A 26,721-nucleotide genomic window follows, 5' to 3' on the forward strand; every position below is an offset into this window, starting at 1 on the left:
TAACAACATAATTAAAAGTACATTTTAAAGTCTTTATTATGCTCGTGTTCATGAACAAGATTAATTTTTAGAAAGATGCAAGAATTGACTTCTATTACAGTCTGGATTGATGAGCATTTTTGAGCAGGAGAGGAAACTGACTCTAGTTGAATTAATAATATATGTTATTAATATATTAAAAGATCTAAAACAGCTTTAAAAATTGATTTTGCAGTGCTTTTCTTTGTCATTACAGACAACTTTGTAATTCGAATTCTTTCAAGCCAGCTATACATTTAGTTGCCAGGAGGAAACAGGAGTTTTGGCAAAAGAACAACACCATTTAACTTACCAGCACCCAAAAATTAGGTGGGTGAGGTACACAATAGAAAATAAAAAAATATTGAAAAGTTCTCAGTTTTTCATACTAAAAAATTATTTCATCCTTACAACGAATGATACATTCATAAAGAGAGTCCTGCAGTAAACTATACCAAAATCTGATGCAATAAACAATTGAAACCATAAAACAAAGGCTGTTCTGAACAATTTCTCACTGTGCTGTTGTTTCTAAGCAGAAGAGAGACTCCAGCTTCAGGCAGAGAACTGTAACAAACAAAACCCACAATTCATCTGCAGAGATCAGAATTTTGGGGTCACTTTAACTGCACTTGAATGCATCAGTAATAATTTTTTTATTGAAGCTTTCAGTCCACTTACAAAGCTAAAAAACTTGAGAAACCAAGATATCTGCTGACATACAGGAGAGCAGAATTTAGAGTTTCTCAACCACGCTCCTGAATTCAACACTAGTTTTACTTGTGGAAAAGTGGAAAACATCACTTTGTTGGTAGAAGAGCAACTCATGGACATTACTCAACAACATACCTGCATCAAAGCATTCCTTCATAAAGGCAAAAAGCATTTTACAAAGCTTTTATTCTAAGATGTTTAATCCTGAGCTTTCTCACCTGCAGTCTGAAATACAATAAACCAGCTCCCAAATCCAAATTGCTTGTGGACCATCTGATTTTGTTTCCCCTCACTTAATGGCTGAGCAGCCTAGTGTTCCTAAATATAGTTAAGCAGCACATTTTTGAAGGCTCATCTGTGAATTAAAGGAAATAGATGCAAGTGTTTTATCTTTACATATGCACACAGACTGTCAGAAAATAGATAATTCTGTTTCTACCCAAAAAAATTGAATTATGGTGTATTCTGCTGAAATACCATTTATTCAGTGTACCCATCTCAAAATGGAGATGAGTGAACACTGGTAAGATATTAAGTGAAGTTTAATAATGACCTCATTGAAGCAATATTTAGAAGTCTGAAACACTGCTGAAGTAACCTGTTTAAGTAAACTCATCTTTGTCCTTTTTTCTACTTCTGTGCAAAAGAACTTCAAGTCAGTTCTGAAGAGCTGCCACACGGTGGAGGTAAAAGCCCATCATTTTAAAATGAGAGGCACACACGGGTGGTGGTGTGGTTTTTATTTAATTTGATATTTGTTTAGTGCCTGTTCATACCCCCATCCCCCAATCTCCTCCTCTCCCCAGTTGTCAATCTTCCCTAGCTCATCCTTAACCCCCTCCTCTCCAAGTTGTCAATCCTCCCTTTCCCTGGAACATTCCCTGTCATTCCTCCTAGCTCCCTCCCCTGCTTCCAGAGCATTCCCTGTCTATTTAGTGAGCCTCGACACCCTATTGTTCATTTCTAATTATTTTATTGAATTTTAATAGTTTTATTCCAATTGTTTCTTTATTGCAATTACACAATTTTAATTCCAACTAATTTAATTATAATTGTTTTATTTAAATTAAATTATTTTATTTTGTTTTATTTCAATTAGTGCAATGATGTGCCTTTCATGTCCCTTAAGTAATTTGCCATGCTATCATATGATCCTGTTGTATTTTGTTAATGAAGTTTATATTATTTATATGCTATATTGATTTGCTTAAATATCAGAACTCTCCTTCTTTTATGTAAGTGATTGGTAACATTACTATATAATTTTGCTGTATTTAGTGTATGAAGTTTACATTATTTGCATGCTGTATTAATTTGCTTAAAGCACAGATTTCTCCTTCCTTTTGTAAAAAGAAAGGGGGAGATGTGGTGGTGTGTTTTTTATTTAATTTGATATTTGTTTAGTGCCTGTTCATACCACCCCCCCAGTCTCCTCCTCTCCCCAGTTGTCAATCTTCCCTAGCTCATCCCTAACCCCCTGCTCTCCAAGATGTCAATCCTCCCTTTCCCTGGAACATTCCCTGTCATTCCTCCTAGTCCCCTTCCCCGCTTCCAGAGCATTCCCTGTCTATTTAGTGAGGCTCAACACCCTATTGATTACTTTGTGTTATTCCACTCCCCTGCTTCCCCTGATAGGTTTGTCATATGTTAGTCCTGCCCTAAACTCCTGCCCTGCTATTCCCTTATTGCTTGCTGTTCCTATACCCCTCTTCCTGAGCTCTTGTATAAAACCTTTGTTCCCCTTCCCAGCTGAGGACAGCTGGAAGGGGCAAAGAAAAGGGAAAAAGAAATAAACAGCAAGACTTTATCCCAAAAATAGCTTAAACAGTAGGGAAATTACCATTGAAACAATTGAGCAAACCCTTTTTCAAATTAAAACCTGTGCAGATCTATATGCTAAGAGAATTGGATCCCTGAGGAACATACTTGTGAAATAAAAAATACAAACTCCTATGTTTTATTTTAAACTGAAGCCATAATACTACAAAAAGTGTCATGCGCAGTCTTACAAGAAACCCATGTAAGTAAAATCAGAACTCCCTTTCCTGAGTATGCTCCCAGCACCAGCTGAAGTCCTTAACTTTGATTGTAATGTAAATCACATCCAGCTACAGGCAGAAGAGAATCCTTCCTTCCTGCAAAGCAGCAGGTACACTGTTAACAAACTAAAAACTGGATTTTTAAATGCAATTCTACCTGACACCAATATCTATCCTGGAAAAGGTTGGCTCAAAGACCTTCTGGGCACTCCAGAGATTTTTCATTGGTGTATTTGTCAACACATGGACCCTGCACATTCATGTAATTAAGAACAATCCCCATTAAATTAAAAAAAAATAAAACAACAACAAAAAAAATTCAAACAAACAAAATAAAACTGGCCTTTTTTGGGGAACAAAGGGCCCAATCTGTGACCAAACTCTCCTTTTAGGTAATTTTTCTGCCTCCTTGGGGCTCAGGATAAGACATTATCAGGAAACTTCCACAGCTTCACAGGGATTTGGGATTATTATTGGCTGTCACTTTTCTGTGTGTACCAACAAAGTCCCAACAAAAGCCCAAGGGTGTGGGGAGATTTCAAAGGCTTTTTGGGGGAGGTGCTGCTCTGTTCCTGTCGAGAATGGCAGCAACAGAACCAAGTGGAAGCAGTTTGGCACTCTGGCTCTGAGAATGGAACATTTTGTGGGTTTTGGGGGGGATTTCTACCACACCAGGCCTGGTTGTGCCCAGCAGGATTCACCTTTATCAGTGGAGGGAAATAACGTTTTTCTCACAAGTTGGCAGGATCATTCAAAAGAGCACCAATGTATTATTATTCCATAGGTTATTAAGGAAAACCTCTGGATCCTTACCTTCATAGGTGACTTTAACTTCCAGCTGGGACTATCATAGAACAGACTCAAAGCAGCTCCAGGAGATTCAGGTAAAATTCAGCTGGCAGCCAACCCCTGGCTGTGCTCCCCAGGCTCAGTGTTGGCCCAATGATAACAAATAAGAAGGAACAATTAATTCCCCTGGGGGAAGAGAGATCATTACAGAGAGATCTTGATGGATTAGTGCACTCAAGAAATTACCAACCAAGTGAAATCTAGCAAGGACAAATGCTGAATTCTGCTCTTAAAATGCTGCAATTCTGGACGTATGTCCAAAATGGGGGACAAGTTCCTCACCAAGAAGAACTGGAACACACTTGGAAGGGGAAGATACACTGAGTTTGGCTAGAAGAGTTTATATTTTTCTCACAGTAGCTGGTAGAGTGTTGCTTTGCAGATTTGAGACCAAACCAGTGTTGACAAGAGAGCAATGTTTTACTGTTGCTGAGCAGCACTTGCACAGCATCAAGGCCTTCTGTTTCTCACTCTGCACCTGCAAGGGGGTGGGTGGCTTTGTTTAGATGGTGACGGAACAGAAGCTGGCAAGATCATCATTATCTTTCCATCAGGTGTCCTGTCCTGCTGTATGAGGAATCAGAGAGGATTCTTTTTGATATTCCTCAAAAATAAAGCACAAACAGGGCAGTGTTATATCTGAGAACCTGAGAAATCTCTGTATCTGAGAATATATCATTGATAAAGGTCTCTGCAGAAGAGGGAATAGGAAAGAGATAAGGGAAAATCGTGGAAGCTTTCTCTGCCCTGGCTGGCTGTCAGATGAAAGCTCCCTGTGACAGAGCTCCCCTCTATTTTCTGCCTCCTTAACACATGGTACATGTTTGGGCTTTCAGCACAACCCCTATAGTAATTTTTCACCCCGTGGCCAAAAACGGATTCAGAACACGCTGAGGCACAAATAAAACTCAAATTGGTCCCTCTCATCAGGGCCTGATTTGCAATACAAACACCATTTGTCCTGGCTGAGTAGTCCAAGCTCCCCCTTCTCCCAGGGCTGTAGAAGCCAAACCCTGTTACCACAGGGCTGCTGCTGAAATATGAATTTTTGAATGGTTCATCTTCTGTTGTGCAGCACAAACATCCAGAAGTGACAGCTGACAGACGATTTCCATTGCAGCGCTTGATACAGCCATGGAAAAAGCAGAGTTACCTTTAAAATCTGTCAGCACAGCCAACCAAGGAGAATGCCTCTCGAGGTTCACCACTCTGTGGCTCATGAGAGATTTCACTATTTCCAGCCATCTACCTAAGGCACTGAGAAGAGGGGGATTAATATCCCTTTTTTTGTCCTTCAAAAAGAGAAGTACAACCCTGCTGGGTTTTAGGAAGGCTCAGTGGGGACATGTGAGCAGAGGTCTCAGTGAATTGAGAGGTGCCTGTGCAGCAGCAGATCTCTGAGCAACACCCTCTGCTCTCAAAAGAGTGTGATGGGTCAACACTGCAGTTTGATTCCTGTAGGCACAGCCCCCCTTCAAAGCATTTACCTCTTACTTGCATCCCTTGGATTCCTTCAGCTCACAGCTTCCCATCTTACTGGTCTGAGGTTCACAGAAACTGCTCCAAAGGCTGTTTGCCCCCATGGCAGAAGTCCCAATGGCTGCAGCAGTAAAATTGTTTTCTTCAAACGTTGGCACACTTGCCAAGCTTGGGATGATGCCTCTCATGCCTGGGGCTATATTGGTTTGTTTTCCAAAAGCATGCACTCATTGCTGCCTGTTTACTATTGTTACAGAGCTTTGTTTGAACAACCCAGTGTGAGCATTAGCTGGGCCATCACTTCAGGCAGATGGCCATGTGCAAATCTGGTTTACAGACCCCACTTCAGTACAGGCTCTGGGAGGGAGATAATTGACATTTTCAGCTGCTGAAGTACTCGTGTCTGGGCTGATCTCTCAGTGGGAAGGGCTGAAACAGCAGCAGCACGAGCAGTCACATCTCTGTGTTACTACTGTGGCAGGGGCAAACCGCAGTGATTCTGGCCATTTGCAAAGGCTTGAACTGAAATTCAGAGCCTAACTTTTCCACAATCACAACTTTTCCATGAGGCTGTGATAGAGAGGGAAAAACAAATCCATTAAAACTTACCTTGGTACCCCCACAGGCTAGTGTTTACAATAATACACTGCTCAGCTCTCCCATAACCTTCCCATTTACTACAAATTACAGATTTCCAAGTGAAATGGGATAAACACAGCTTTACCTGCAGGGGAAGAGCTTGTGCACCTTCCCTTCCTGCCCCAGCCACCACCACCCTCTCCCTTTGCTGCCTTTGGAGATGACTGCCCTCTAGCAAGCACCAACAGCTGAATGTGGTGCAATGAACCCTGGTGGGGCTGTCACCTGGCTGGGCAGCACCCAGTGCACAGGCTGGGAACATGCCTTAGCCAGGAGCTGCTCTTGGCACTGCTGCCTCTTGATGTGGTGCTCCTTAACCTGCATCCTCCAAACTGTGATGTGCAAGTGCTTGGTGACAGCACCACAGACACAATCAGGTTGGAAAAGACCTCTGAAGTCATCAAGTCCAACCTAAACCCATCAAGTCAGAAACCACTTTCACAATGATAGCGCTTCCTTTAGAACATTCCTTGCTTTCCCTGTTGTTCCTAGGAAAGGCCATAGAATATTCCAAGTTGGAAGGGACCCATAAGGATCATCAGAGCTTACAAGGGGTCTTGCCAAAACAGGTCCACTACCCATGCAGGGATCTCCCATCTTACTCCTGCTCCAGTCAGAAATTGATCTGATAAGCCAGATGATGGGCTCAGCAAATATCAGCCTGAAGGCTACAATCCATGCTAGTCCCACAAGCAGCAGGCTGTGGAGCAGTTCTGGAGCAGAACTTGGATCTGACTCTTTTTTAAGATGTATTCCTTCCATACAAGGCAAGTTGGCACACCAGATCCGGAGGGGCCATGTGTCCATGGCTCCCTGCCCCTCCTCAGCCAGTGCTGCAGCCTGGATCTGAGTGGGCATTTCTGACTGAAAACAGACCAGGCTCTTCCAGAGGCATCCTTTGAGCAGGATGCAAGGGTAGCACATTTGGAGCAGACCTTTCTGCACTGTTGGGACAGGCGCTGGTTAGAGGTGACCATGGGGTGTTTGGGCTCCTGCTGTCCCACTGGGGAGCTGGGTCCCCTCCTTGGGCAGGGGCAGTGCTGGCACCCAAGGGCTCAGCAGCTCCCATGGCAGCAGCTCAGGGCTACCACCACGGGCAGGATCCAAACCCAATGGCAGAGAGGTGCTGGGGTGATAACCATGGTGACCACCTACAGGTTTTGGGGATCCCACTCGGGATTTGAGTGCAAAATGACAGTTTTACAACACACCAAAGGTGGCACAGCCCTTCTCAGACCCTGACACAGGCCATGTGTCTACACTGGAGTCACAGACTTGTCACTTGCCCTCCCCTTTCCCAAGCTCTTACCAGCTCCTCAGGACATAACCAAAGCCACCACCTTGAGGACATGCCCAGTATTTTGTGACATTTCACTTAATTGTTTTGCTGTCACTAGCAACACTCATATGAAAAAAATAATAATGAAACTTAGCAATTATATAGCTCTTTATATTTTGAAATCTCTGTACAAACATTACTTAAACAAAGCAAGGTAGTATGCAAAACAGTCATTGCTTAAAATAATCGACCAAGGGGTTGTGCTTCAGCGGTGACACCAGAAGGACAAGAATGCTGGAAGGAAAGTGACAAACCAGAAGTATAATGAGGTCTCCTCTTCAAATTTGGGGTTATGAATGGATAGTGTCAAGGACAGTATCTGAAAGTGTTCTTTAATAACCTTACATCAGGTGGGTAAAGCTGATGTGTTTGCACTGTCACACAGGGAGACTGGGGAAGAGTAACTGCTTAATGCAAATAATATACAGCAATATTATACATAGGGACGTATAAATACATATTCACACACACACACATATTGGATCTTAAACTTGTTGAGGATGTCTCAGCCAAACTGCAACAATAATGATACTGGTATGATAGTGATGAAGGTATTAAAAACATAAAAACACAGCAGTGACACCAACTGTAGATCTCCCCCTCCAGAGAACAGATACTACTTAAAGTGTTCTATCTGAGGCTGGCTGCAAACATGGCTCTCAATTCCTCTTTCCCAGAATGACTGAAGAAAACAAAACACAGCTACCCACAAAACTCATTCCTGCAAACACAAATGCTGTCGGTGCAATTAATGGCCCATTCACCAACAGGTAGTGGGACAGGCCTTTGGCTGAAAGGTGCAGAAAAACACAGTACATTGACATGATCCAACAAGGAATGTGTGCCTTCCATGGTCCCCACAGCCCTGCCAGCTTCAGGATTCCAGCCCCAGCTCAGTTCCTGCAGCCCCCCTGATGATTGGTTTGCATCATTCCCAGCTAGACTGAAACTATGGAAAAAGCAGTTTTACTGGAAGCACCATATGGGCTCAAGCACACAATGCCAGTGGATGCACTGAGGGAAAACTGCCACAGTTCATCCCCCCAGCTGTGTTTTAGGTACAAATACCAGCCTAGGGAAAAACCCCCCCCATCCTGCAGCTCCAGACAACAAGCCTGCCTGTCCAGAGACCCACACAGCTTCTCCCATGGGGAATCAACCCAAAATTGCTGCAAATACTCCAGTTGTTTGCATAAAGCAAGCCAAATGAACTTCAAAAACCTCAGATGTACACACAAAAACCTCTGTGCCTCTGCTAGCTCTAGCTCCAGGATAACCATGACCTCCTCTCCCAAGAGGAACACACAAAGTGAAGGTGGAAACAATTTAAGCTCAACTGAAAACAATTTGTATTAGAAAATAAATAAATCAATTGATAAAGAAGCCCAACAAAAACCACGCAGTGATTCTGAGACAGAATAGTTATATTTTATATGTTTTATTTCTGCGGGGGTTTAGGTTTCAAATACCAGGAGATTTTTTTTTTTTCCTGACTCTACACCTGAATTGCAGCTCTCCTTTCTTTTCAGTAAACTTTGGGCTAATTTTCACAGCAGACAGTTAATGATGATGAAATTGGAAAGAATTCAAAGTGCAGCTTCTCTGCAAGCATGAGCCTTCCAAACATTAACTTAAGAAACGGAAATAAAACTATTTTGAAAACCACTGATATCTAAAAAACCCAAAATTTTAATTATGTGGTGATCATGACTAAGCAGTTCTTAGAAGACATTCTCAATTCCTAGCTGGTAATTCTTTTAAAACCACAGCTTGGTTTCCAAAGGCAGCACTACTCCATAACACAGGCTCTGCCTCATGCTCCCAAACACTCTGAACCAACAGCTTTAACTTGTGCACACTTGCACTTAAGAGCACAGTGAGTTTTGGGGTTTTCCTTGGCTACATGCACTCTTAAGACATCACAAAATCATTGAATGATTTGGAAGAACCTTAAAGCTCATCCAGTTCCAGCCCCCTGCCACAGACAGAGACATCTTTCACTATCCTAGGTTGCTCCAAGCCCCATCCAACCTGGCCTTGAACACTCCAAGAGTAGCAGCCACAGCTTCTCTGGGCACCCTGTGCCAGGGCCTCAGCACCCTCACGGGGAAAAAATTCTTCCCAATATCCAGTCAAAATCTATCCTCCAATAGTTTGTAGCCATGCCTGCTTTCCTGTCACTCCAGGTGCTCTCCAGCTCTCTTAGAGCCCCTCTAGGCACTGGAAGGGGCTCTAAGGCCCCCCCAGAGCCTTCTCTTTTGGTGAACAGCCATGTCTCAGCACACGCCACAGGTGAGACAGCCACCACACACAAAGCATCACCACACAATTTCACAAAGCTTCAGCCCATACACAGTAACACCTTACCTCTTCAGAGGGCTTCAACTGTCTGCCCACACAGAGTAACACCATGTCACTTCAGAAGGCTGCAAGGGTCTGCCCTTCTTGTCCTTCAGCCCAGCCTTTTATCCCCTCATGTTGATGCATGGCACCTGTGTGCCTCTGTGCCCTTTGGAGGTTGCTCAGTGCCCCTGGGCACTCCCTGGCTCGTTACCTTCAATATCATTCACCTGTCCTGCACAGCTGAACCCACTGGGGATGGGGCTGGGCCATGGCTCCACTGCCAATCCCTACAAACTGTGTGCTACAGCACGGCCCCATCCCAATCCCACACACCGAGTGCCACAGCCCAGCCCCATCCCAATCCCAATCCCACACACCGAGTGCCTACACAGACATTGCTCTCCCAGCCTGTCTCCAGAACTGGACTAATGAAATGCAACACCAGTTCCCTGATCCTGAGCCTTTCAGCAGCTAGTCTCTTAGATTTAGATGAACTGCACATAAAAACCTTCTACTCCAGAGCTTCCTGTGCAGTAACCAGCCACGAAAAGATTTCTCCAAGACAAGGAGAAAATGAGAATTGCCATCTGTACAGAAACCCCACTGCTGTAAATCCCTAAGACAGCAAAGTCACTGTTCCCACCACCAGCTGCTCCAGGGGCAGAGCCAGCTGGACATCACCACTGCCAAAGCTCCTACACAACAACACTCACACAATCAATAAGAATAATCTACAGTTATTTCCAGGTCCTGAGTACAGCCATAAGCAAGATTTCAAGTGTTACCTTTAGGCCCAGATTTTCTTAAAATGATCCTGCAGAACATATATATATATATACTTAAAACATCTATATTTAAAATTATCTATTTACCTAACCTATAAAACTTTACTACAAACCAGACTGCCATCTGGAGAAAAAACACCTTAAATTCAATTTCAAGTATTCATCAACATTAAAGTTGTTACTCTAAGTCCTTTGAAGATCCTGAGACAAATACTCAATTATAATTATGTAAATATTCAATCAAAATAATTTTATAAATATTCAATCAAATATAAGGGAAAAAAAAAAAAGTAAACTAATAGAAGCAGCTCCCAGAGCAGCAATACAACTTCCCTGTGCAGGCTTGCTTCCACCTACCCAGCCCAGGCTTTCCAGAGCCCTCAGCCTCCAAAAGCTGGTCTCCTACAAAATTTGGCAGCTGCCAGAGGCTGTTGTCTGATCTTTTTTGCAATCACTTGAGATTATATACTGGCTATCCCTCCTTGCTAGGTGACACTGATTTCCAGGGAACTCTTCCTACCTCCTTCCACATGTGAGCTGCACAAAAAGGAACAAGGGATTGAAGGAAGCCAAACAGTTTTACTGACTCTCAGAAGACAGATATGGAATGCACACAACCCTGGAAAGCTTCTTTTTAAAATCCCAGAATTACCAACTCTTCCTCAGAAATAACCTGACACAAGTCCTTTGTCAAAAGATTTTGGCATGGAACATATTTCCATTATAGTTTAATGTTAATAGTTTGTTCCAACAGCTACAAAACTATGTCTATAATACTATTTAAATATTTTATACATATTTTTGACTTAATTAAAAAAAATAGTTTGAGCTACTACTTTCCTAGTCCTCAAAAAAATTCAGAGAGACACCAACTTTTGAATCAGTCCCTTAAAAAATGTGTATTTCACCTGGGAGCAGTAATGACTCCAAGGAAACACACACAGCGTGACCACCTTTGCCCCAGCCCCCAGAAACACGTTCACACACTCAGCTACAGCCCCAAGCAGAACTTCTGCAATGTGACCAAGACAAGGTCCATCCCAAGACTGGTGTCCCAGTGCTTGCAGAATATGACCACATACAACTGAATTCCTTTCTGTTTTGGAAGAGGTCAGTCTGCACCTCGGTTGGATGATGACTCCAAGAGTCTTGGGCCTGCAGAGGCCACGGGAGTGCTCTTAGCTTTGATGAGAATCTGACAGGGTGACTGAAGCCACCACAGAGGTGAATTAACCCAGCCCTTCTCTTGCAGCTTCTTCCCCCAGCATCTGGAAAAGGCAGTAACCTCTAGAAACATCAATTCCCTGAGGGGACCCCTGGGTCATAGACTCTCTTGTCTTCCCAGAGGAATGCTATTATCCACAGTACCACCCCAAATGTATTGTTTGCACCTCAGTGTCTTCCTCCCAAGACGTGAACCCAGATTTCAACTATTGCACAGGTGATTTTCAGGTCTGATCAGGTTTTGAAGCTGAGAACAGGTTCCTACTTGAGCAGAAATGCCTTATTATTCATGACTGGCCAGAAGCAGATTTACACCGAAGTCTTCGACACCCCAAGGACTTGCTGACCCAAGAGTGCTGGGCCTGAGCTGCTCCTTCTACACAGCAGTGAATCAAACCTCAGTATCTCACTTCCATCTTACATTTTTACATAAAGCAGAAGTGTCCACACCTTCAGGAAAAACACTTTTCAAAGGAATAGTCAAAACAGATGGACACACATTTGAGAGCAACTTACCTAATTAGCTTCATGATGTTCATCACACATGTAAAGCCCAAAGGCAAGGGAATCTCAGACACAACAATTTGGCTGAAAGCAGATATAACTCACAGGAAATAAGTTTTAAGAAGTGGTTTCTCTGTTACAAGAGCTTCTAGAGGAGAGCAATCAATACCCAACAAGTGATAGGTTTTGGCAACTCAGGTTTGGTGCCCTTAAAATGAGTAATTTTTTTAAAGCTGTTACATTGCTGTTACAGTTAAGATTGTATTTGGATGAGTTCCTGGGATACACAAATTACCTACTTCTAAACAGGCTTCTGCATGTTATAGACTAAACTTCTTAACTTACAAATAATTATTTTGCTGTTTCCAGTTTACAATGGTAAAAAAATGAAGACTTCACAATGGGTATAAATGGGAGGTAAATGTATTTTTAAAAACAGAATAAAAAGCTGCATGTTAAAAACTGGCTCACAGACTAATAAATACATACATCAAAGACATGAAATTTTCAGCAGCTGGTTTTAAAGAGCAAGGAATTGGGAAAAAACTAGCTGTCCTGTCCAGATTCCATTCCGCCTCTGTGATCTATGTACTAAAAATATCTGCAGTTGAAAAACAAGTTAACAGAGGAGTAGAATCAGCTTTGTCACCTATCTTCTTTTTTAAAAATTAAGCTACTTCCTAAAAGTGTGGTGTAAAACTTAGAGAAACTATTAATTTCTTCATGCACTTGATGACATTGAATTAAAAAAGAAATTATTTTAACCCAGAAAAAATGAGTCATTGTACACAGTAAGGACAGCCTTACTGCAAGTTCTCTACAGTAAAAGTATTTCTAGAAATACACCAGAAATTACTTTCCTATAACAAAATATACAATTATGTGTTGCATCATCATTGAGTTTCAATACTTAGGCAAAACAGAAACAGCTACTGTGAAGTTTAAAAACAAAAACCCGAAGAAGCCCAACTCCAAAGAGCAGAAAGATGTTTTGACAGCTGTGGAGATGCCAGAAAGCAATGCTGGACACCAGGAATCTCCAGAACAACTCCCCTTCCCAAGTGATGTGCAGTTTGTGAATTAGACTGTGAGAGAAAACTGATCCTGTTCTATGGGCTTCTCCACCCAGGCTCCAAGTCCTGCCTTCAGGAATGCTTTAAACAAACACTCTTTAGCAGTTTGATACTCCGTGGCTCCTTGCTTGGTGTCGTGGTACAGGTTGGGCTTGAGGATCTTTGAGCGCAAGCTGGAGGAAAGCTGTGGGGTTGAGAGACAAGAGAAGGAGAGAGACAAGACCCCATTAAGCCAAACAGTACTAGAGTGAGTTATTTAAACAGCTAATGTTAAAACAAGGTAAGGATCTATCAAACAAAATGTTGAGGCCAAAAAGGCACAAATAAACTTCCTGGAAGCTTTATTTCTGAGAGTAAAGAGTGAAACCTCAGTAGTGAAAATGTGATTATCCTTCCAAATAAATAAAAATGCAAAGGCAAGCTCAAAGGAGACAGAATGCTTTGTCTACTCAGCTATAAACTAAGGAATATGCATTTTGGACAGCATAACATTAAAAAGTTAACAAGCACATTACTGCATGAAGCAGCAGCTACCTGGCCTCATGTTGCACCAGGGGAGGTTTAGATTAGGTATCAGGAAAAAAAACTTCACCGAAAGGGTTGTAAAGCATTGGAACAGGCTGCCTAGGGAAGTAGCGGGTTCACCATCCCTGGAAATGTTCAAACAACGTGTGGATGTAGTGCTAGGGGACACGGTTTGACATGAACATCGTGGTGGTGCTACAGTGATGGCTGCACTGGACCATCTTAAGGGTCTTTTGCAGCCTCAATAATTCTGTGGCTGTAACACAAGGCTCAGCTTAAAAGAGTGGCTTCTGGGTGGAGAAAGCACATCCGGGCGCTTCGCTGGACTGCAGGAGCGCGAAGGCGGCGCCTGGAGCCGTACCTTGGCGTGGATGCGCATCCAGCGGCTGTAGAAGGCGTGCTTGCAGAGGCGCGAGGCGCGGCCCAGCTCGTCCTTGCCCGTTGTGGCGTTAATCACTTCCAGACCAGCGTCTCCCACGGTCCAGTTCACGCTGAAGTTCGGGGCTTTCCCCGGCTGACGGGCTTCTGCGTTGCTGATACCTGAAAGAAAAGTGATGTTTAATGATGGTAAGAAATACAAGTGCTTGACTTTTGGCTTTGCTGGGGAGTGAACAGTCTTAGAAGCAGATTTTTTATTTTGAGGGCATTCTCTGCAGATTTCTCACCAACTCTCAGAGGTAACAACATGAACATCTCACTCTCATTCTGGCTAAAGTGCTCTCTAGTTCTGTCCCTCCCAGCGGTGCAAGTGTGCACTGCTGCAGAAAGCAGCCTCCTCAGCAGAGGGGACCATGGAGAGCTCTGTGGCAGGAGGTCATACCTCACTTCCAAATGGATTTGAGGCTATGAACCCTGGAAATGTTCATGGCCAGGTTGGATGGGGCTTGGAGCAACCTTGGATAGTGGAAGGTGTCCCTGCCCATGGCAGGGGGTGGAATGAGACGGGCTTTACAGTCCCTTCCAACACAAACCATCCTGTGATTCTACTGAAAGCGAGCCCCATCCTCAGCACTCTCCACAAAGCCAGAACTGGCAGACATTTGGGTCTTCCAGCACAAATCCACTGTGCTCTAGCTGACTCCCCACTTTATTCCCAGAAACAGGGAACACAGGATTCCAAACAGGACTCAAGTCACTTTGCTCAGGACATCTCAGGTGACATCTTCCAACTATGGCTCTGTCCCCAGGGATGGAGAAGTAAAGCCACCAGAACCCAACCCATGTGCAAACTGAGTCTGGCTGCCTGCCCAGAGCAGGATTTATTCCCCACAACACCCAAAGATGGACTATACATAAAGAAGGTCACAGCAGCTGCTGCTGTGCACATGTGACTCCTCAGACATTGCAGGGGTGGCAAAACTCTATTTAAGATGTCTCAGTCACCTCACCAGGAGAGAACAAAGCACCAGGGCAATTTGTTCTTTCTAGTAAATGAAAATGACACTTTTGTTTAAGGCAGCTCTTGCCAAGAACCTATTTCAAGTCTACTCCACTGTTAGGCCAGGTCCTACACTTAATAAAATCTAAAGGATTTGTGGAAATTGAACATAAGCAATACAGCAGGATGCATTTCTGGCTGATATCTGGAATACAATCTAATGAAGCTGGGCACCTGGGAGCAGGACTGGCTCACCTGGTTCAATCTCATGGCACCTCTGGGCCCAGCACTGAGAGTGGCAAGGTCAGAATGACCCAGCAAAATTCAATCTGCTTCCTACCATCAATTCCGCATTTAATAGACAAAGAAACCCTTTGAAATATAAACCACTGAAGCTGTTGTATTTTTACTCTCGGTTTGGATGCATCTTGTCACTATGACTGGTAAGAAATAATTAACTGAATAATAACAGAAAATTACCTACTATTCCACATTTTCTTACAAGCTGAAAAAATTCAGAATTGGTACAAAAGTTGGTTCTACCAAAAGTAGTGAGGCAAAAGTGCTAAGAAATTGATGCCACATGACAATTTTTTGTCTCTTTTTCTTTAATTTAATGACATCTATACTATTACATTTTCTTTCATTCCATACACTGTTAAACAAGTACAGGGATCAGACGGAGGTCATCAAGGACTCCAAAATACTTGTTATATCACAACCAGTCCCACAAGCAAATCGAATAAAAATGAGAAAGCTGAGCATCCAGTACACACTACATTTCCACTGCAATTATAACATTTCTTTCCTTAGTTTTTGATGGATTAATTAAATTTTTAAAAAACCACCAAAACCAACCCAGTTTTAGAATTTCAAATAGATTTAATTAATAACAACCCATTCAGCTGCTCATTTATATGCAAGAATCCCAGAGAGATGTCAAAGGAGTCCCTGATGGTGGATCACAAGTAGCATGGACAGGGAATAAAGGTCATCTCAAAATCAAAGCATTTGATAAAACTTTAGGTGGGTCATATCTTCCCCATCAAAATCTAGACATCAATATAGCACAATATGCTGAAATTAGAAACAGAAAATAAATTTAAGATAGAAAATCAAGTATTTTATTCTTCTTTGAAAACTAATAGAACTAAAGCTATTTAGAGAACATTGTTCAGAACTTGAGTATTATTACAAAGGAATATAATAAAAGCAAAGGTCACAGCTCTTTGTGCTAGTGCTTCTAGAAATAATAAAGTTTGACAGTTCTTTGAGGAGAGAGCTAAAAGAAGCTTCTTGAAAAAGGATATAGAAAACTGAAAAGCACCAATGTAAACAGGAGGATAAGGTACCAAAGAACAGCCAAATATTAAAAAAAAAGGTCACCTGAAGGATTTATTTTTGTCTACCTTAAAAACAAATTCACTAACACGTGGATAAAGATGATCTCTTTGGGAAGAGTGAACACAGCTGGAGAGCCTCCAGCTCGGGGTAGACCTGGGATGTGTGGGGGGAGGAAAAATCTGAGGTAGGATCACTGATCACATTAAATTATTTTTAAACAGCAGTAAGAGGAGCAATTGCAAAAAGTAGCAAAAAAAGCCTCACATATTAGGTGTCTAGGCAATCAAAAGGCAGATGAAATTCCTCACAGAATAATATAAAGCATCATATATTAGGAAACAACCCAAAGCAATCTTGCACAAAGAGTGCTGGACTTGGAGCTCGATATTAGCATTAAAGAATGAGATTTTAGTTTCTAACATTCAGTTCTACCAAAAGGTCAGGTCAGTCAGCAATAGTAATCAAAGTGAATGTCAGGAATTATCAGTGAAGGGTCAGGGAAGTGAACAGAATATATGACACTACATGGACTCGTACTGCTGCTTTACCCTGAATATCAGCTACTGCCCTGGTCTCACTAACACAAAAATAAGTCTGCAAAATGATCCTTTATGTGAAAGGGTCTCTGTGCAAGGAACAACAAAGCAGACTAAGACACTTCAGCCAGCAAAAAATAGGATTTATGTAGGAAGGAACATCTCAGAGGTAGAGAAAACTGAGTGCCATGACCACTGCTTATGGCCTGGATGCCACAGAGCACTGAGGAACATTTAATTGAGCAAATTAGCAGAAAGAAGTTCCTTTGCACAAACCTTGGCATATTCCACAGTCCTCCTTACTCAAGGAGGCTGTGGATGGCAGCAAGTTGAAAGCATTTCAAAAACTGGAACCAGGAATGAACAAATGGAAAGATGTGTTAAGGATTTCTAAACACAAAGATCTCAGTGCCTGACTCGGGCTTCAGCCCAGGTGAACTGCATGCCCACCTCCCACAGTGGTTCCCCCTCAAAGAGTTTGTGCAGGTCACCCAGCAGATAGGCAATGTGATATTGGCTGGCTTATCCAACCATCCTCACTCTGACTGAGAAATCTTTTTTTTTTTTTCAGATTATTCTAAGAATTTACAAGATTCAAACCTATCTTCTCTTCAAGTGGGGTGGCCACCCCTCAGGGAGAGCTCAACTGCCCTCAGTGCTGGGGTGCTACAGGCACCTTGAAAAGCTAGATCCTGCAAGCAAGGCTTCCAAGAGTCAGCACAGGAGGGAGTTTTCTATGAATAGACAGATTTCCTGCATCCCTCAGCTGAAAAACACCTGCTCTGGTGTGCACTGGAATTGAATATATGGGAATGTGTTAGTGGTGGACAGGGTAGTGCTGGGCTCATGGTTGGATTCGATGATCTTGGGGGTCTTTTACAACTTTAATAATTCCATGATTCCATCTGATGTCAAAAGGTATAAGTAAAAACGCTTATAAACAAAGAAAGATGATGAAAGACAATTTTTAGCAGTACAAACAGTATCTCAAAATCATTTGCCCCAGCAAACATAAAATTTGCTTTATTAGAGGAATAAAACCTGTTTTTACAGTACTTTCTCAGCTAAACAGGCAGGACAGTGGGGCAAGACAGGTATTTCTGTTCTAGTTCATCCCCCTGGTGGAAATAAATCTCAGAGGGGTGTGTGTGTGTGATACAAGAAAGAACACAGTAGTGGAGACAGGTATTTCTGCCACGCTTCTAGGTAAGAATACACTGAAAAATATGTGAATCCAGAGCACGGGCAGCTACACAAATGCCCCAGCTGAATCTATCAGCAGAGGTCAGAATATCAGCTTTCAAGACTGAACCAGTAAAATAACATAGTTCTCAGCCCAACCTCCTAAAGAAACTTTATGTGCATTCTTGAGATGTGTATTTTTGTGAAAACTCCACAGCTGAGAACATTTCCGAACTCTCTCTGCTGCAAAGCAAGTCCTGGCTCAACTGTTTAAACAGATGGTTCTATTTCATGGGAAATAGATGATAGTACCATTGCAGAAAGATGATTTTCAAGACGACAAGGTACTGTTACATGCTGTGAAAAGGATAACAAAAATGCTTCTCACCCTGCCACAAATCTGCTGTCTTGAAGGACTGATAAAAATTTCCCCAAATCAGGCAGAAACAGTCCATACATCAGCTACCATGCCCATAAAACTATTAGATATTTGGTATAGTGTTGCAACTGTCACTTACTTGCTAATATAAGGACAAATACGTTATTTAACATTTTTATACATCCTAGTTCAGGGAATCCTTATTACCTTTCTTAACTAAAGAAATATTTGTTGTTCACAATGCTCTTTTCCCCACTCCCTCCCTAATTTTTTTTTAATTCATGTCAAACTTTAAACACAGTTTAAAATTATAAGCTGTTTTCTTTCCCTGAAATATAAACACATGCCAAAAGCTAACCTCTACAGAACAAAGCAATAGACATAGTGAGAGGGAGAATGAGATTTTAGTTTTAAAGCTTTCAAAGCATTACTTTAACAAGCCATTTTAGAATTCAAGGCAGGTGAGGGGCTGTCTCCATCCATTCTGAGTTGATTATTGACCTAGAAATTGTGAACCAAGTGTGTCTATCTTGGCAAAGTGATAGATGAAGGGACTACTCAACAAAAATCTGCAGTGCAAGAGAAGCGACAGTGAGTGCTAATACAGTATTCCACAGGTGAGAGGAGATTACCCTAAGCCTTCAACTCTCCTCACATCTTCCTAGGACATGCTCCAAACAGGAATGGTGTGAAAACTCACCCCAAGTTTCATCCGCCAGTTCTTCACAAATTTTAAAGGTCCTTGCTATGGTATTTCTGACTGGGTGTCTGTATTATGTTTGGACCACAGCTTCTCTATTGTAAGCAGCAAGCAGTTTACTCACAGCAACACAGTTTGCAAGGTTTTGAGAACTACAAAATCACAATGCTACTGGAACAGACTTAGTTACCGGCACGGCCTTCTCCATTAGATACTTGCCACTAAGTAAAGGTCTGTTGAGTGTATAAAGAGGTGGTAGATCTTCTATCTCTGCTATCCTCTGGTATACGGCTCTGGATAGATGATCCCCATGATATAAACTCCCCAAGATGATGCTAGAGAAGTAAATTGGCTCCACAAAGAGGCTAAGTAAGGCTCCTTGAATACCCAATACGTTCCACCTAAGAGGGAGGGAAAAACAAAACAAAACAAAAAACAAAAAAAACACTTTCTTTTTAATGAAACAAGTAACATCTGCCAGACATAACAGCAGTTAATCACAATGGATCAGACTTTCAACCCTTCCTCCTGACTAGCACACGACCATGGTAGCATAAGCTGTGACACCTGCCAGAATTTCAGAGATCAGCTTAGGGATATACTCAGTGTAATCCTGAGTAAAATGACCTAAAGCAGGAGCACTCTATAACTTTTACCCCTGCTAACATGTCTGGTGATGCATTTTCCAGCACTCTAATGCCAGAGATGGACAGGATCATTCAGTGGGAGAAAGCCAAACTCTGAGATTCTCCACCAGAAACAGCAGGTGATACCTCCAGAAGACACGTGGTAGGGAGAAGAGCATCCTTCCCAGAGCACAAGAAGGATTTTCTGCAAGACCTCCATATCTCACTGCCACAAGGAAAGGCCTGTCCTTCAAACCCTGGCCCAAGTGGCCACATCCTGCTGACATGTGCACTGGCTTGCAATAGCCATGGGCAGGGACAAAACTGCATATGAAAACTGAAAACATACAAAGAATGCATACAGTCTTTGCTCCCTTTAGCTGCCTCCCAGATTCCAAACATAAATCCCTGTCTGAGCACTGTGATTTACACTGGATCAAGCCTGGTGGCAGGGATACAGAATGCATAGGAGCAAAATCCTGATTTTGGTTTTTGTTTTTTTTTTTTAACTGTGCTCATTTGATAAAGTCTGGGCTCTCAATGTCTCTCTAACTGTCACAGGAAAACCTCAACATCTCCTGCAGAGTATTTTCACTGCCTTGCTCTGAGGAATACTGAGGCACTATGAAAGTAGTGTCTTGGAATCCCAGAATGGTTTGACTTGGAAGCTACATTAAACATAATCTAATTTCAAACCCTGCCACAGGCAGGGACATCTTACACCATCCCAGGCTGCTCCAAGCCCTGTCCAAACTGGAGCTGGAGTCCAGCTGCAAAAGCCAGACACAAGCAGCAGGAAAAGTTTCCTTTGGTGCTTGGATAAAACAGAGGAGCACATCAGAAGCTATCATGCTCCCACAGAATGGCTGTCCTTATTAAAAAGCCCATGCTATACCAGGTTGCAAGGTTCTCCTAGGAAAACAAGAAATTCAAATGCTGCTAACAGTGTTTCCTGCAGCTTGTGCTGGGCAGGCTACACAGCAGCATCCTTTTAGGCTAGAAACTCCACACCACAACCGTTTCACTACTGCAATAACTCAACTACACAGGCTGGCTTCAGGACTTGCAATATGCTTCTTTTTTTTTAATATCAAAATGGTAAAACAAAGATTATAAGCCAAATAAACTATTTCTTTACATATCTTTACTGATGATGAAAACGGAGGCAAAATGCATTAATATACTGTGCTAATATATGAGGTGTATTTAACATGGAATAAAGGCGTATTTTTAATAAGACTGAAAACTCAGTAAGCAAACAAGTGTCAGAGTAACCATATCAAGTGAAAATTGCTGCTTCCCAGGACCAATATGCCTTTCTGACTGCTATAGACACAGGTAGTAATACTATGGAAGAAACATCTGGAAAAAGAATTCAAGACTGAGCATTGCAAAGACAAGGCACATCCCATTTTCCATTACATGATCAGTGCTTAAGTGATGATAGACATTTTAAAATAGGCCAATGCACTCCTCTGGCAAGCCCTGACTTGCTATATAAACCCTCTGCCAGACCTTTTTCCTTACTTCTGACTTCAGTATTTCCAGAGCTCGTGTTTTGCTGCTTCCTCCCACACTTATGACCTTCTCTGGCATTGAAAATGAAAGCTGACATTTGTCTTGTGAACTTCTGGTTAGAAGAGGATGAGGAGTGAGGAAGCTGAGGAAGCCTCTGCAGAGAGGACTGTATGACCTGGTATTAACTGATATTCCTGGGCACAGGCCTGCTTTGCTGGGCTGTGCTGAATCCCCTTTGCCACCCCAGTACACACTTAATCTGGGCTCAGAGCAGTGGGCCTGTGCAAGCACTGCAGAACCACTCACACAACCAAAATTCTTCACATTCAGTAGGCAGGGCTGGGTGGTGGTTAGGTTTATAAAACTAGCTTTTAAAATTTCACTGTTATAATAAAAGAATATATACTTCTCTACAGGAATGTATTCTTTTATCAGCAACTAATTATAGTGCAGAGACAAAAATGAATCCCAAAAGAATCACATAATCACCAAGGCTGGAAAAGCCCTCTAAAATCATCAAGTCCAACCACTAACCCTATCCAGCACCAACCTGATCACCACTGTTCCCAGGTGCCACACACCTTTTGGACACTTCCAGGGACACTCCACCACTTCCCTGGCAGCCCGTTCCAGTGCTTGGCCAAATTTTTCCCCAATACCAACCTGAACCTCACCTGGCACAGGTGGAGGCCATTTCCTCTGGTCCTGTCCCTTGGCACATGGGACAAGAGACCAACCCTCAGCTAAGTCTGCCCTTCCATCAGGGAGTTGTGGGGAGCAAGGAGGTCACCCCTGAGCCTCCTTTCCTTCAGGCTGAGCTCCCCCAAATCCTTCAGCCTCTCCCTGTCAGAGAGACATGTTCTGGTCGTATTCTACAAATCACAGCAGAGTGAAAGAAAGGACTTTCTTCGTGTTCTTTTTTTATGCTATACTTCTGTCAAACAGTAATATCTCACTTCCATTAGCATGTACACTCAAAAAACTTTTATGAATATAAACTGAGAAGGAACCACCACCACACATCAGTTTTCAAAAGGCCACAGGCATCACCTCCAGAAGTGGTAAAACTGCCTCATCCTCCAGCTTACAAACAGATTGTCAGAATTCACACCAACAACTGCTGCCAAAATGACATTAACCTTTACTGAAAGCAAAATTTCTTGATTGAAATTAAGGGGCCAAATGCTGTATCTAACTAGAAACCATGCAGTACAGAGCAGAAAAAGCAAAATGCACTGAAAAAAACTTCAAGTCAGTGTTGTCTTTCTGACGGAGCAATTAAACAATGGAATTTTTTCCTTCACATTAAAAATAGTATAGAAAAGTGTTAAGTAACTGAACTGACTGAAGTCCAGCTTACAAACCCTGACTGGGTGCTAAAGAATGAGCATGAGCAGAACGCAGGAATGCTGCATCACATCAACAGATACTGAAGTAAGTAAAGTACTGCCTAAAGTAAGGCATGTAAAGCAGAGAGTTGCAGATGGGAAAGAACACCCAGGGAAGCAGGCAGGGAAACTCTCTCAGTGTAAACCTCCTCATTGGAAACACCTGAGAGTCTTGTCTGAGGTAAGCAAAAAAAAAAATTGTTTTACAACAGTATTTAACATATTCTGAGTGTTATGTTTTTAAGTTTCGAGAATTTTCTCTGACAACCTTCAAAAACTTCACCTTGATGTAAAATTGATATTTAAAGTGCAAGCTCTTAGATTGGTATAAACAGGCACAAGATTTACATTCAAACTGCTAACACTTAAACAGAGGTGCCCTGATTTGAGCTGGGGTGCAGCTAACGGTGATTCCTCCACTGCTGGAGTAGAAGGATAGCGTTGGGAAATGCTCCTTCAAACCAGTACATCCCAACACCTTTGCAGGCTGAACCCCAAGCTTGGCCTTTGCAGATCAATGCACATGGGCTGTGTTCAACTCCTGTCAATTTACACAGAGGACATTCTCTGTGTACTGTGCTCACCTGATGCCTTACAGATGAGCACCTCAGTGGGAAATCTGACTTTTATAAATTTGTCACACTCCCTGGTTTTCTTATTCTATATGCACTGCTGTGTATCTTGTTCGTAACAGTATGGAGGATGGATGCACTCCCTCAACCTTTCTGCTGTTCTCAAGCACACTGCACTAAAAAAAGAGGGTGGAGGAACCAGAGACTGACACCAAATCAAGAGGAGTCCTCTCCTTGCTATGTTGTCACATTTCTGCTTTGGACCACCATCTGCTCAGAGCCATCTACAGTGGGTTCCGAAAAGGTCTGTGGATTTCTTCATGAAATGCAGCTGATTGCACAGCTCTTGATACATGAGAAGGTAAGCAAAATTTAACTCTCAGCAACACTTTCACAGCATGCTGGTAGCACCTCTTGCCAAAAATAAAACCAGTTAAAAATACACGTGCCAGGTAAAAACTCTCCTCTGAATTTTCCAAACATAAAAGGTAGAGAAATTCTGTTATTCACATTCTTTTAGAGAAAATGCAGAATTGAGGGAGGCCCAACAGCAGTAAGTAATAAAACTTGATGTTAATATCAAACATCTTAGTTACTCTTTTTTATGCAGAGAGCAGAATAGGCCAGGGGAGTCACTATGTGTAACCCACAATGGTATCCACATGAAACTGGTGCCAAAATTCATCTCAGGAAAACAAGTCTCCTGCAACTACTCAAACAAGGCAAAACCTGACAAGTGTTGAAACTTCAAAGAGCTTCTCATATCAATATTATTTATAAGCAACAATTACTATGATGAAATGAAAATTATTTAGTTGGCACTTCATTTATCACAAGTTTTTACTTGCAGCTGATGGCAAGTGAGAGAAGGTGTCACTGTAGAAGATGCAGAACTATCCCAGAAACCACTTCTCATTCTGGCACGCAAAAGGCACAACTTTAAACCTGATTTGTCTTTGTCTCCTAAAGAGATTATTACTCTATGACCACTCCTTTTCAAGAGCCACAGTTGTAAACAGGCAGCAGTACCTTTACAAGGAGTGGGAACTTCTTTTAAATCAAGTGGCTGGATCAGCAGCCCACACTATAAATTGTAAGTGCAGGATGTCTCTGGTCTTTGACAGTAGCTCTTCTCACAAACACCATTTTAGATTTGCAGTTACAGGAATGCAAATGTTCTCCCCTTGAGGCTGCACTGAGGCAGGCAACCACACAGCTCTAACTTGTCCCTTTAGCTTTTTTGGCATGGCCTGGATTTTTCTGCCTAGATGTTGTTGGAGACTGAAATGTTATAGCTTATGACTTCAACATCTTCATGAAGGACCTTTGCCTATTACAGCAAAACTATAAAAGCTGCAGGGAAAACCACCAAAACCCTGAATGGGGTCCTGGACTGCATGTTCATAAGATAAAGTGACTCAGATCTGGGCTGGGGGCAGAAGAAAACATTCACAGAGGGATCAAGTTTAGCACCATGGGGGTGGAGAGCACAGCCCTGGGGCTATCAGCTGCCAGGCTGGCACAGACCCTGCACCAAAGGGTGGAGGGAGAGAGGTTTTGGGTGTGTGGTGAAAAAGCCTCTGCTCAGAGGCAGTGAATGCCCACCCTCTGCTGTGCAGAGCTCAGCTGTGGGGCCCTTCACCCCAGGAGAAGCTGCAGCACAGCTCAGGGGTGTCATGGCCCATTAAAGGACCCTGAAGGGGTCCCCAGACCCTGCGCCAGGCCCTGCACATGCTGCAACACATCCAGAGTCCTGCAAGAGACAGTGTCCAACTGGCCCCCTGCAAGGGAGGCACATGGGCATCCCCACCTGCCCAAAACTTACATTAATCCACCGGATTCTTTACTTTTCAGGGCTGCAGGGGACCCTCACCACCAAGACCAGATGGAGGGGAGCAACGAGGCATCACTGGGACCCTTGGAAGGGTGACACACTCCTACCTACCCCCTGTCACTCTCCCCCATCCCCCTACTCCTCACACACACACTGCTTTCTCTATTTCTTTCTTTTTCTTTCTCTGTGCCTTTTCTGCTGTTAAATAAAATATATCAATTTTTTGGTGCCAAGATCTAACCTCGTTTGGTTCCAATCATGTTTTTTGGGTGTTTTTTGAACATTCAAAGTTCTGTCTGTTTTATACACAGAGATGTAGGTTTTTTTGTTCTTCTTGGTTTAAACCAGATTGTAACATATGTGAGCTTAGTTAAGAGGTTCTATGATGATACACCTTGGGTAGTCATTTCTCACCACCTCCCCTCAGGTATTTCACCTAAGTGCCACAAAGTCACCATGCACTGCAATTCACATCAGCTACTGGCACTGGGTTTAAGAACTGGTAAGGAGAAATGCTCACTTTTGGGGAAAAAAAAGAGGAACACTGAGTTAGAAATGTCTGTTTGCATTTCCCTGTATGAGCAGGGAATGAGCACAAAACAAGGCCAGTGGATGGGTGTTTGATGCTCTATCACACAAAAGTTTATCAGAAAAATATTTTCTCTTCTTTAAAGTAGAAGAGCACCAATGACCTCACTCTTAACAACTCAACTTTTTTTAGTTCCTAGAGCTTTTCTAAGAACCTGTGTGATAACAAATTTTGTGTTTCTCAGCAGGACATTAGTCACTAACTGGAATGTTTAATGAGAAGGTAGGTAATTATTTGAAACCAAAAATATGGGCAGAAAAACACATCAAGAGAAAGAAGACAAAAATCAACATTGTGAAGTACCATGGCACCAGGCCAGGATACATTTAAAACAAATGCATGTATATTAATGTTAACTCTAGTCAGAAACCACCCTAACTCCTTAGTGCAGAGCTACCAAGCTCTACCACACCAGGACAATCCTGTTTTACTGCTTCCAGTCCAAGTGAGATTACACTCATGGCCCTCCCAGAGTTCTCACAACTTTTCTTGGATGTTCCTGCCAAGTCTAGGAGGGTACTGGGCAGCACACTGCAGCAAAGCACTCAAAGGCTAGAAACAGTAAATTGGATTATCCAGATAATCCACACAGATGAGACATTTCAGATACAACTGCAATCCCACATCCCAAATTTACCCACATCTTTCCCAGGCTGTGACTTGTGAACCTTTGGGAAAACTCAGTGGAAATTCCTGGGTCTGAGGCATACTGGAGGACTGATTGTTGGATACTATGGAGCAAGGCATTCTTTCAAATGTAAATGGACAAAACATGTCAGAGCAATGTGGAAAAGAAAAAAAAAAGAAAATTTGGGCCTCCTTACCCGTCATACAGTCTTTGTTCTGTGTCAAGGGGTTCTATTTGCTTCCTTCAACTGGCACAAACAAAAATTATTCCCATTAGCCCCAAGGAGAGGTGACAGCTAGCTATGGAAGCAAGACATGGATTCTGTTCTGCATCACACAAAATCAACAAAAGAGTCAAATGTGTTCTAGCTCAACAACTGGCTTTTTTCTAATATATATTTGCAATGACAATGTGATAAAATAATGTGGCATGAATCCCAAGTTAGGTGGTTGGGAGAAGCCCCTGGCATGAAACTGGGGGATTCATTTGGTGAATTTTACTGAAAATATTATAAAA

The 26,721-nt window shown here is 42.5% G+C and overlaps 1 protein-coding gene across 4 annotated transcripts in view; it reads right to left on the reverse strand.

The window, feature by feature from the left end:
• Positions 1 to 7,174: 7,174 nt before the first annotated feature.
• The window catches only part of ADARB1 (adenosine deaminase RNA specific B1), a 68,357-nt gene continuing 48,810 nt past the window's right edge, over positions 7,175 to 26,721 (reverse strand). For all 4 annotated transcript variants that reach the window (XM_085585341.1, XM_021532586.4, XM_021532587.4 and 1 more), the window contains 3 exons: positions 19,270 to 19,451; positions 13,893 to 14,071; positions 7,175 to 13,190 (listed from right to left, as the gene is read on the reverse strand). In XM_085585341.1, the coding sequence (XP_085441467.1) occupies positions 13,014 to 13,190; positions 13,893 to 14,071; positions 19,270 to 19,451 (538 nt within the window). In that variant the 3' untranslated portion in view covers positions 7,175 to 13,013. The remainder of the gene's footprint in view (positions 13,191 to 13,892; positions 14,072 to 19,269; positions 19,452 to 26,721) is intronic.

This window comes from Lonchura striata, chromosome 7 (assembly GCF_050655825.1).
Source record: "Lonchura striata isolate lonStrDom1 chromosome 7, ASM5065582v1, whole genome shotgun sequence".
NCBI classification, from domain to species: Eukaryota; Metazoa; Chordata; class Aves; order Passeriformes; family Estrildidae; genus Lonchura; species Lonchura striata.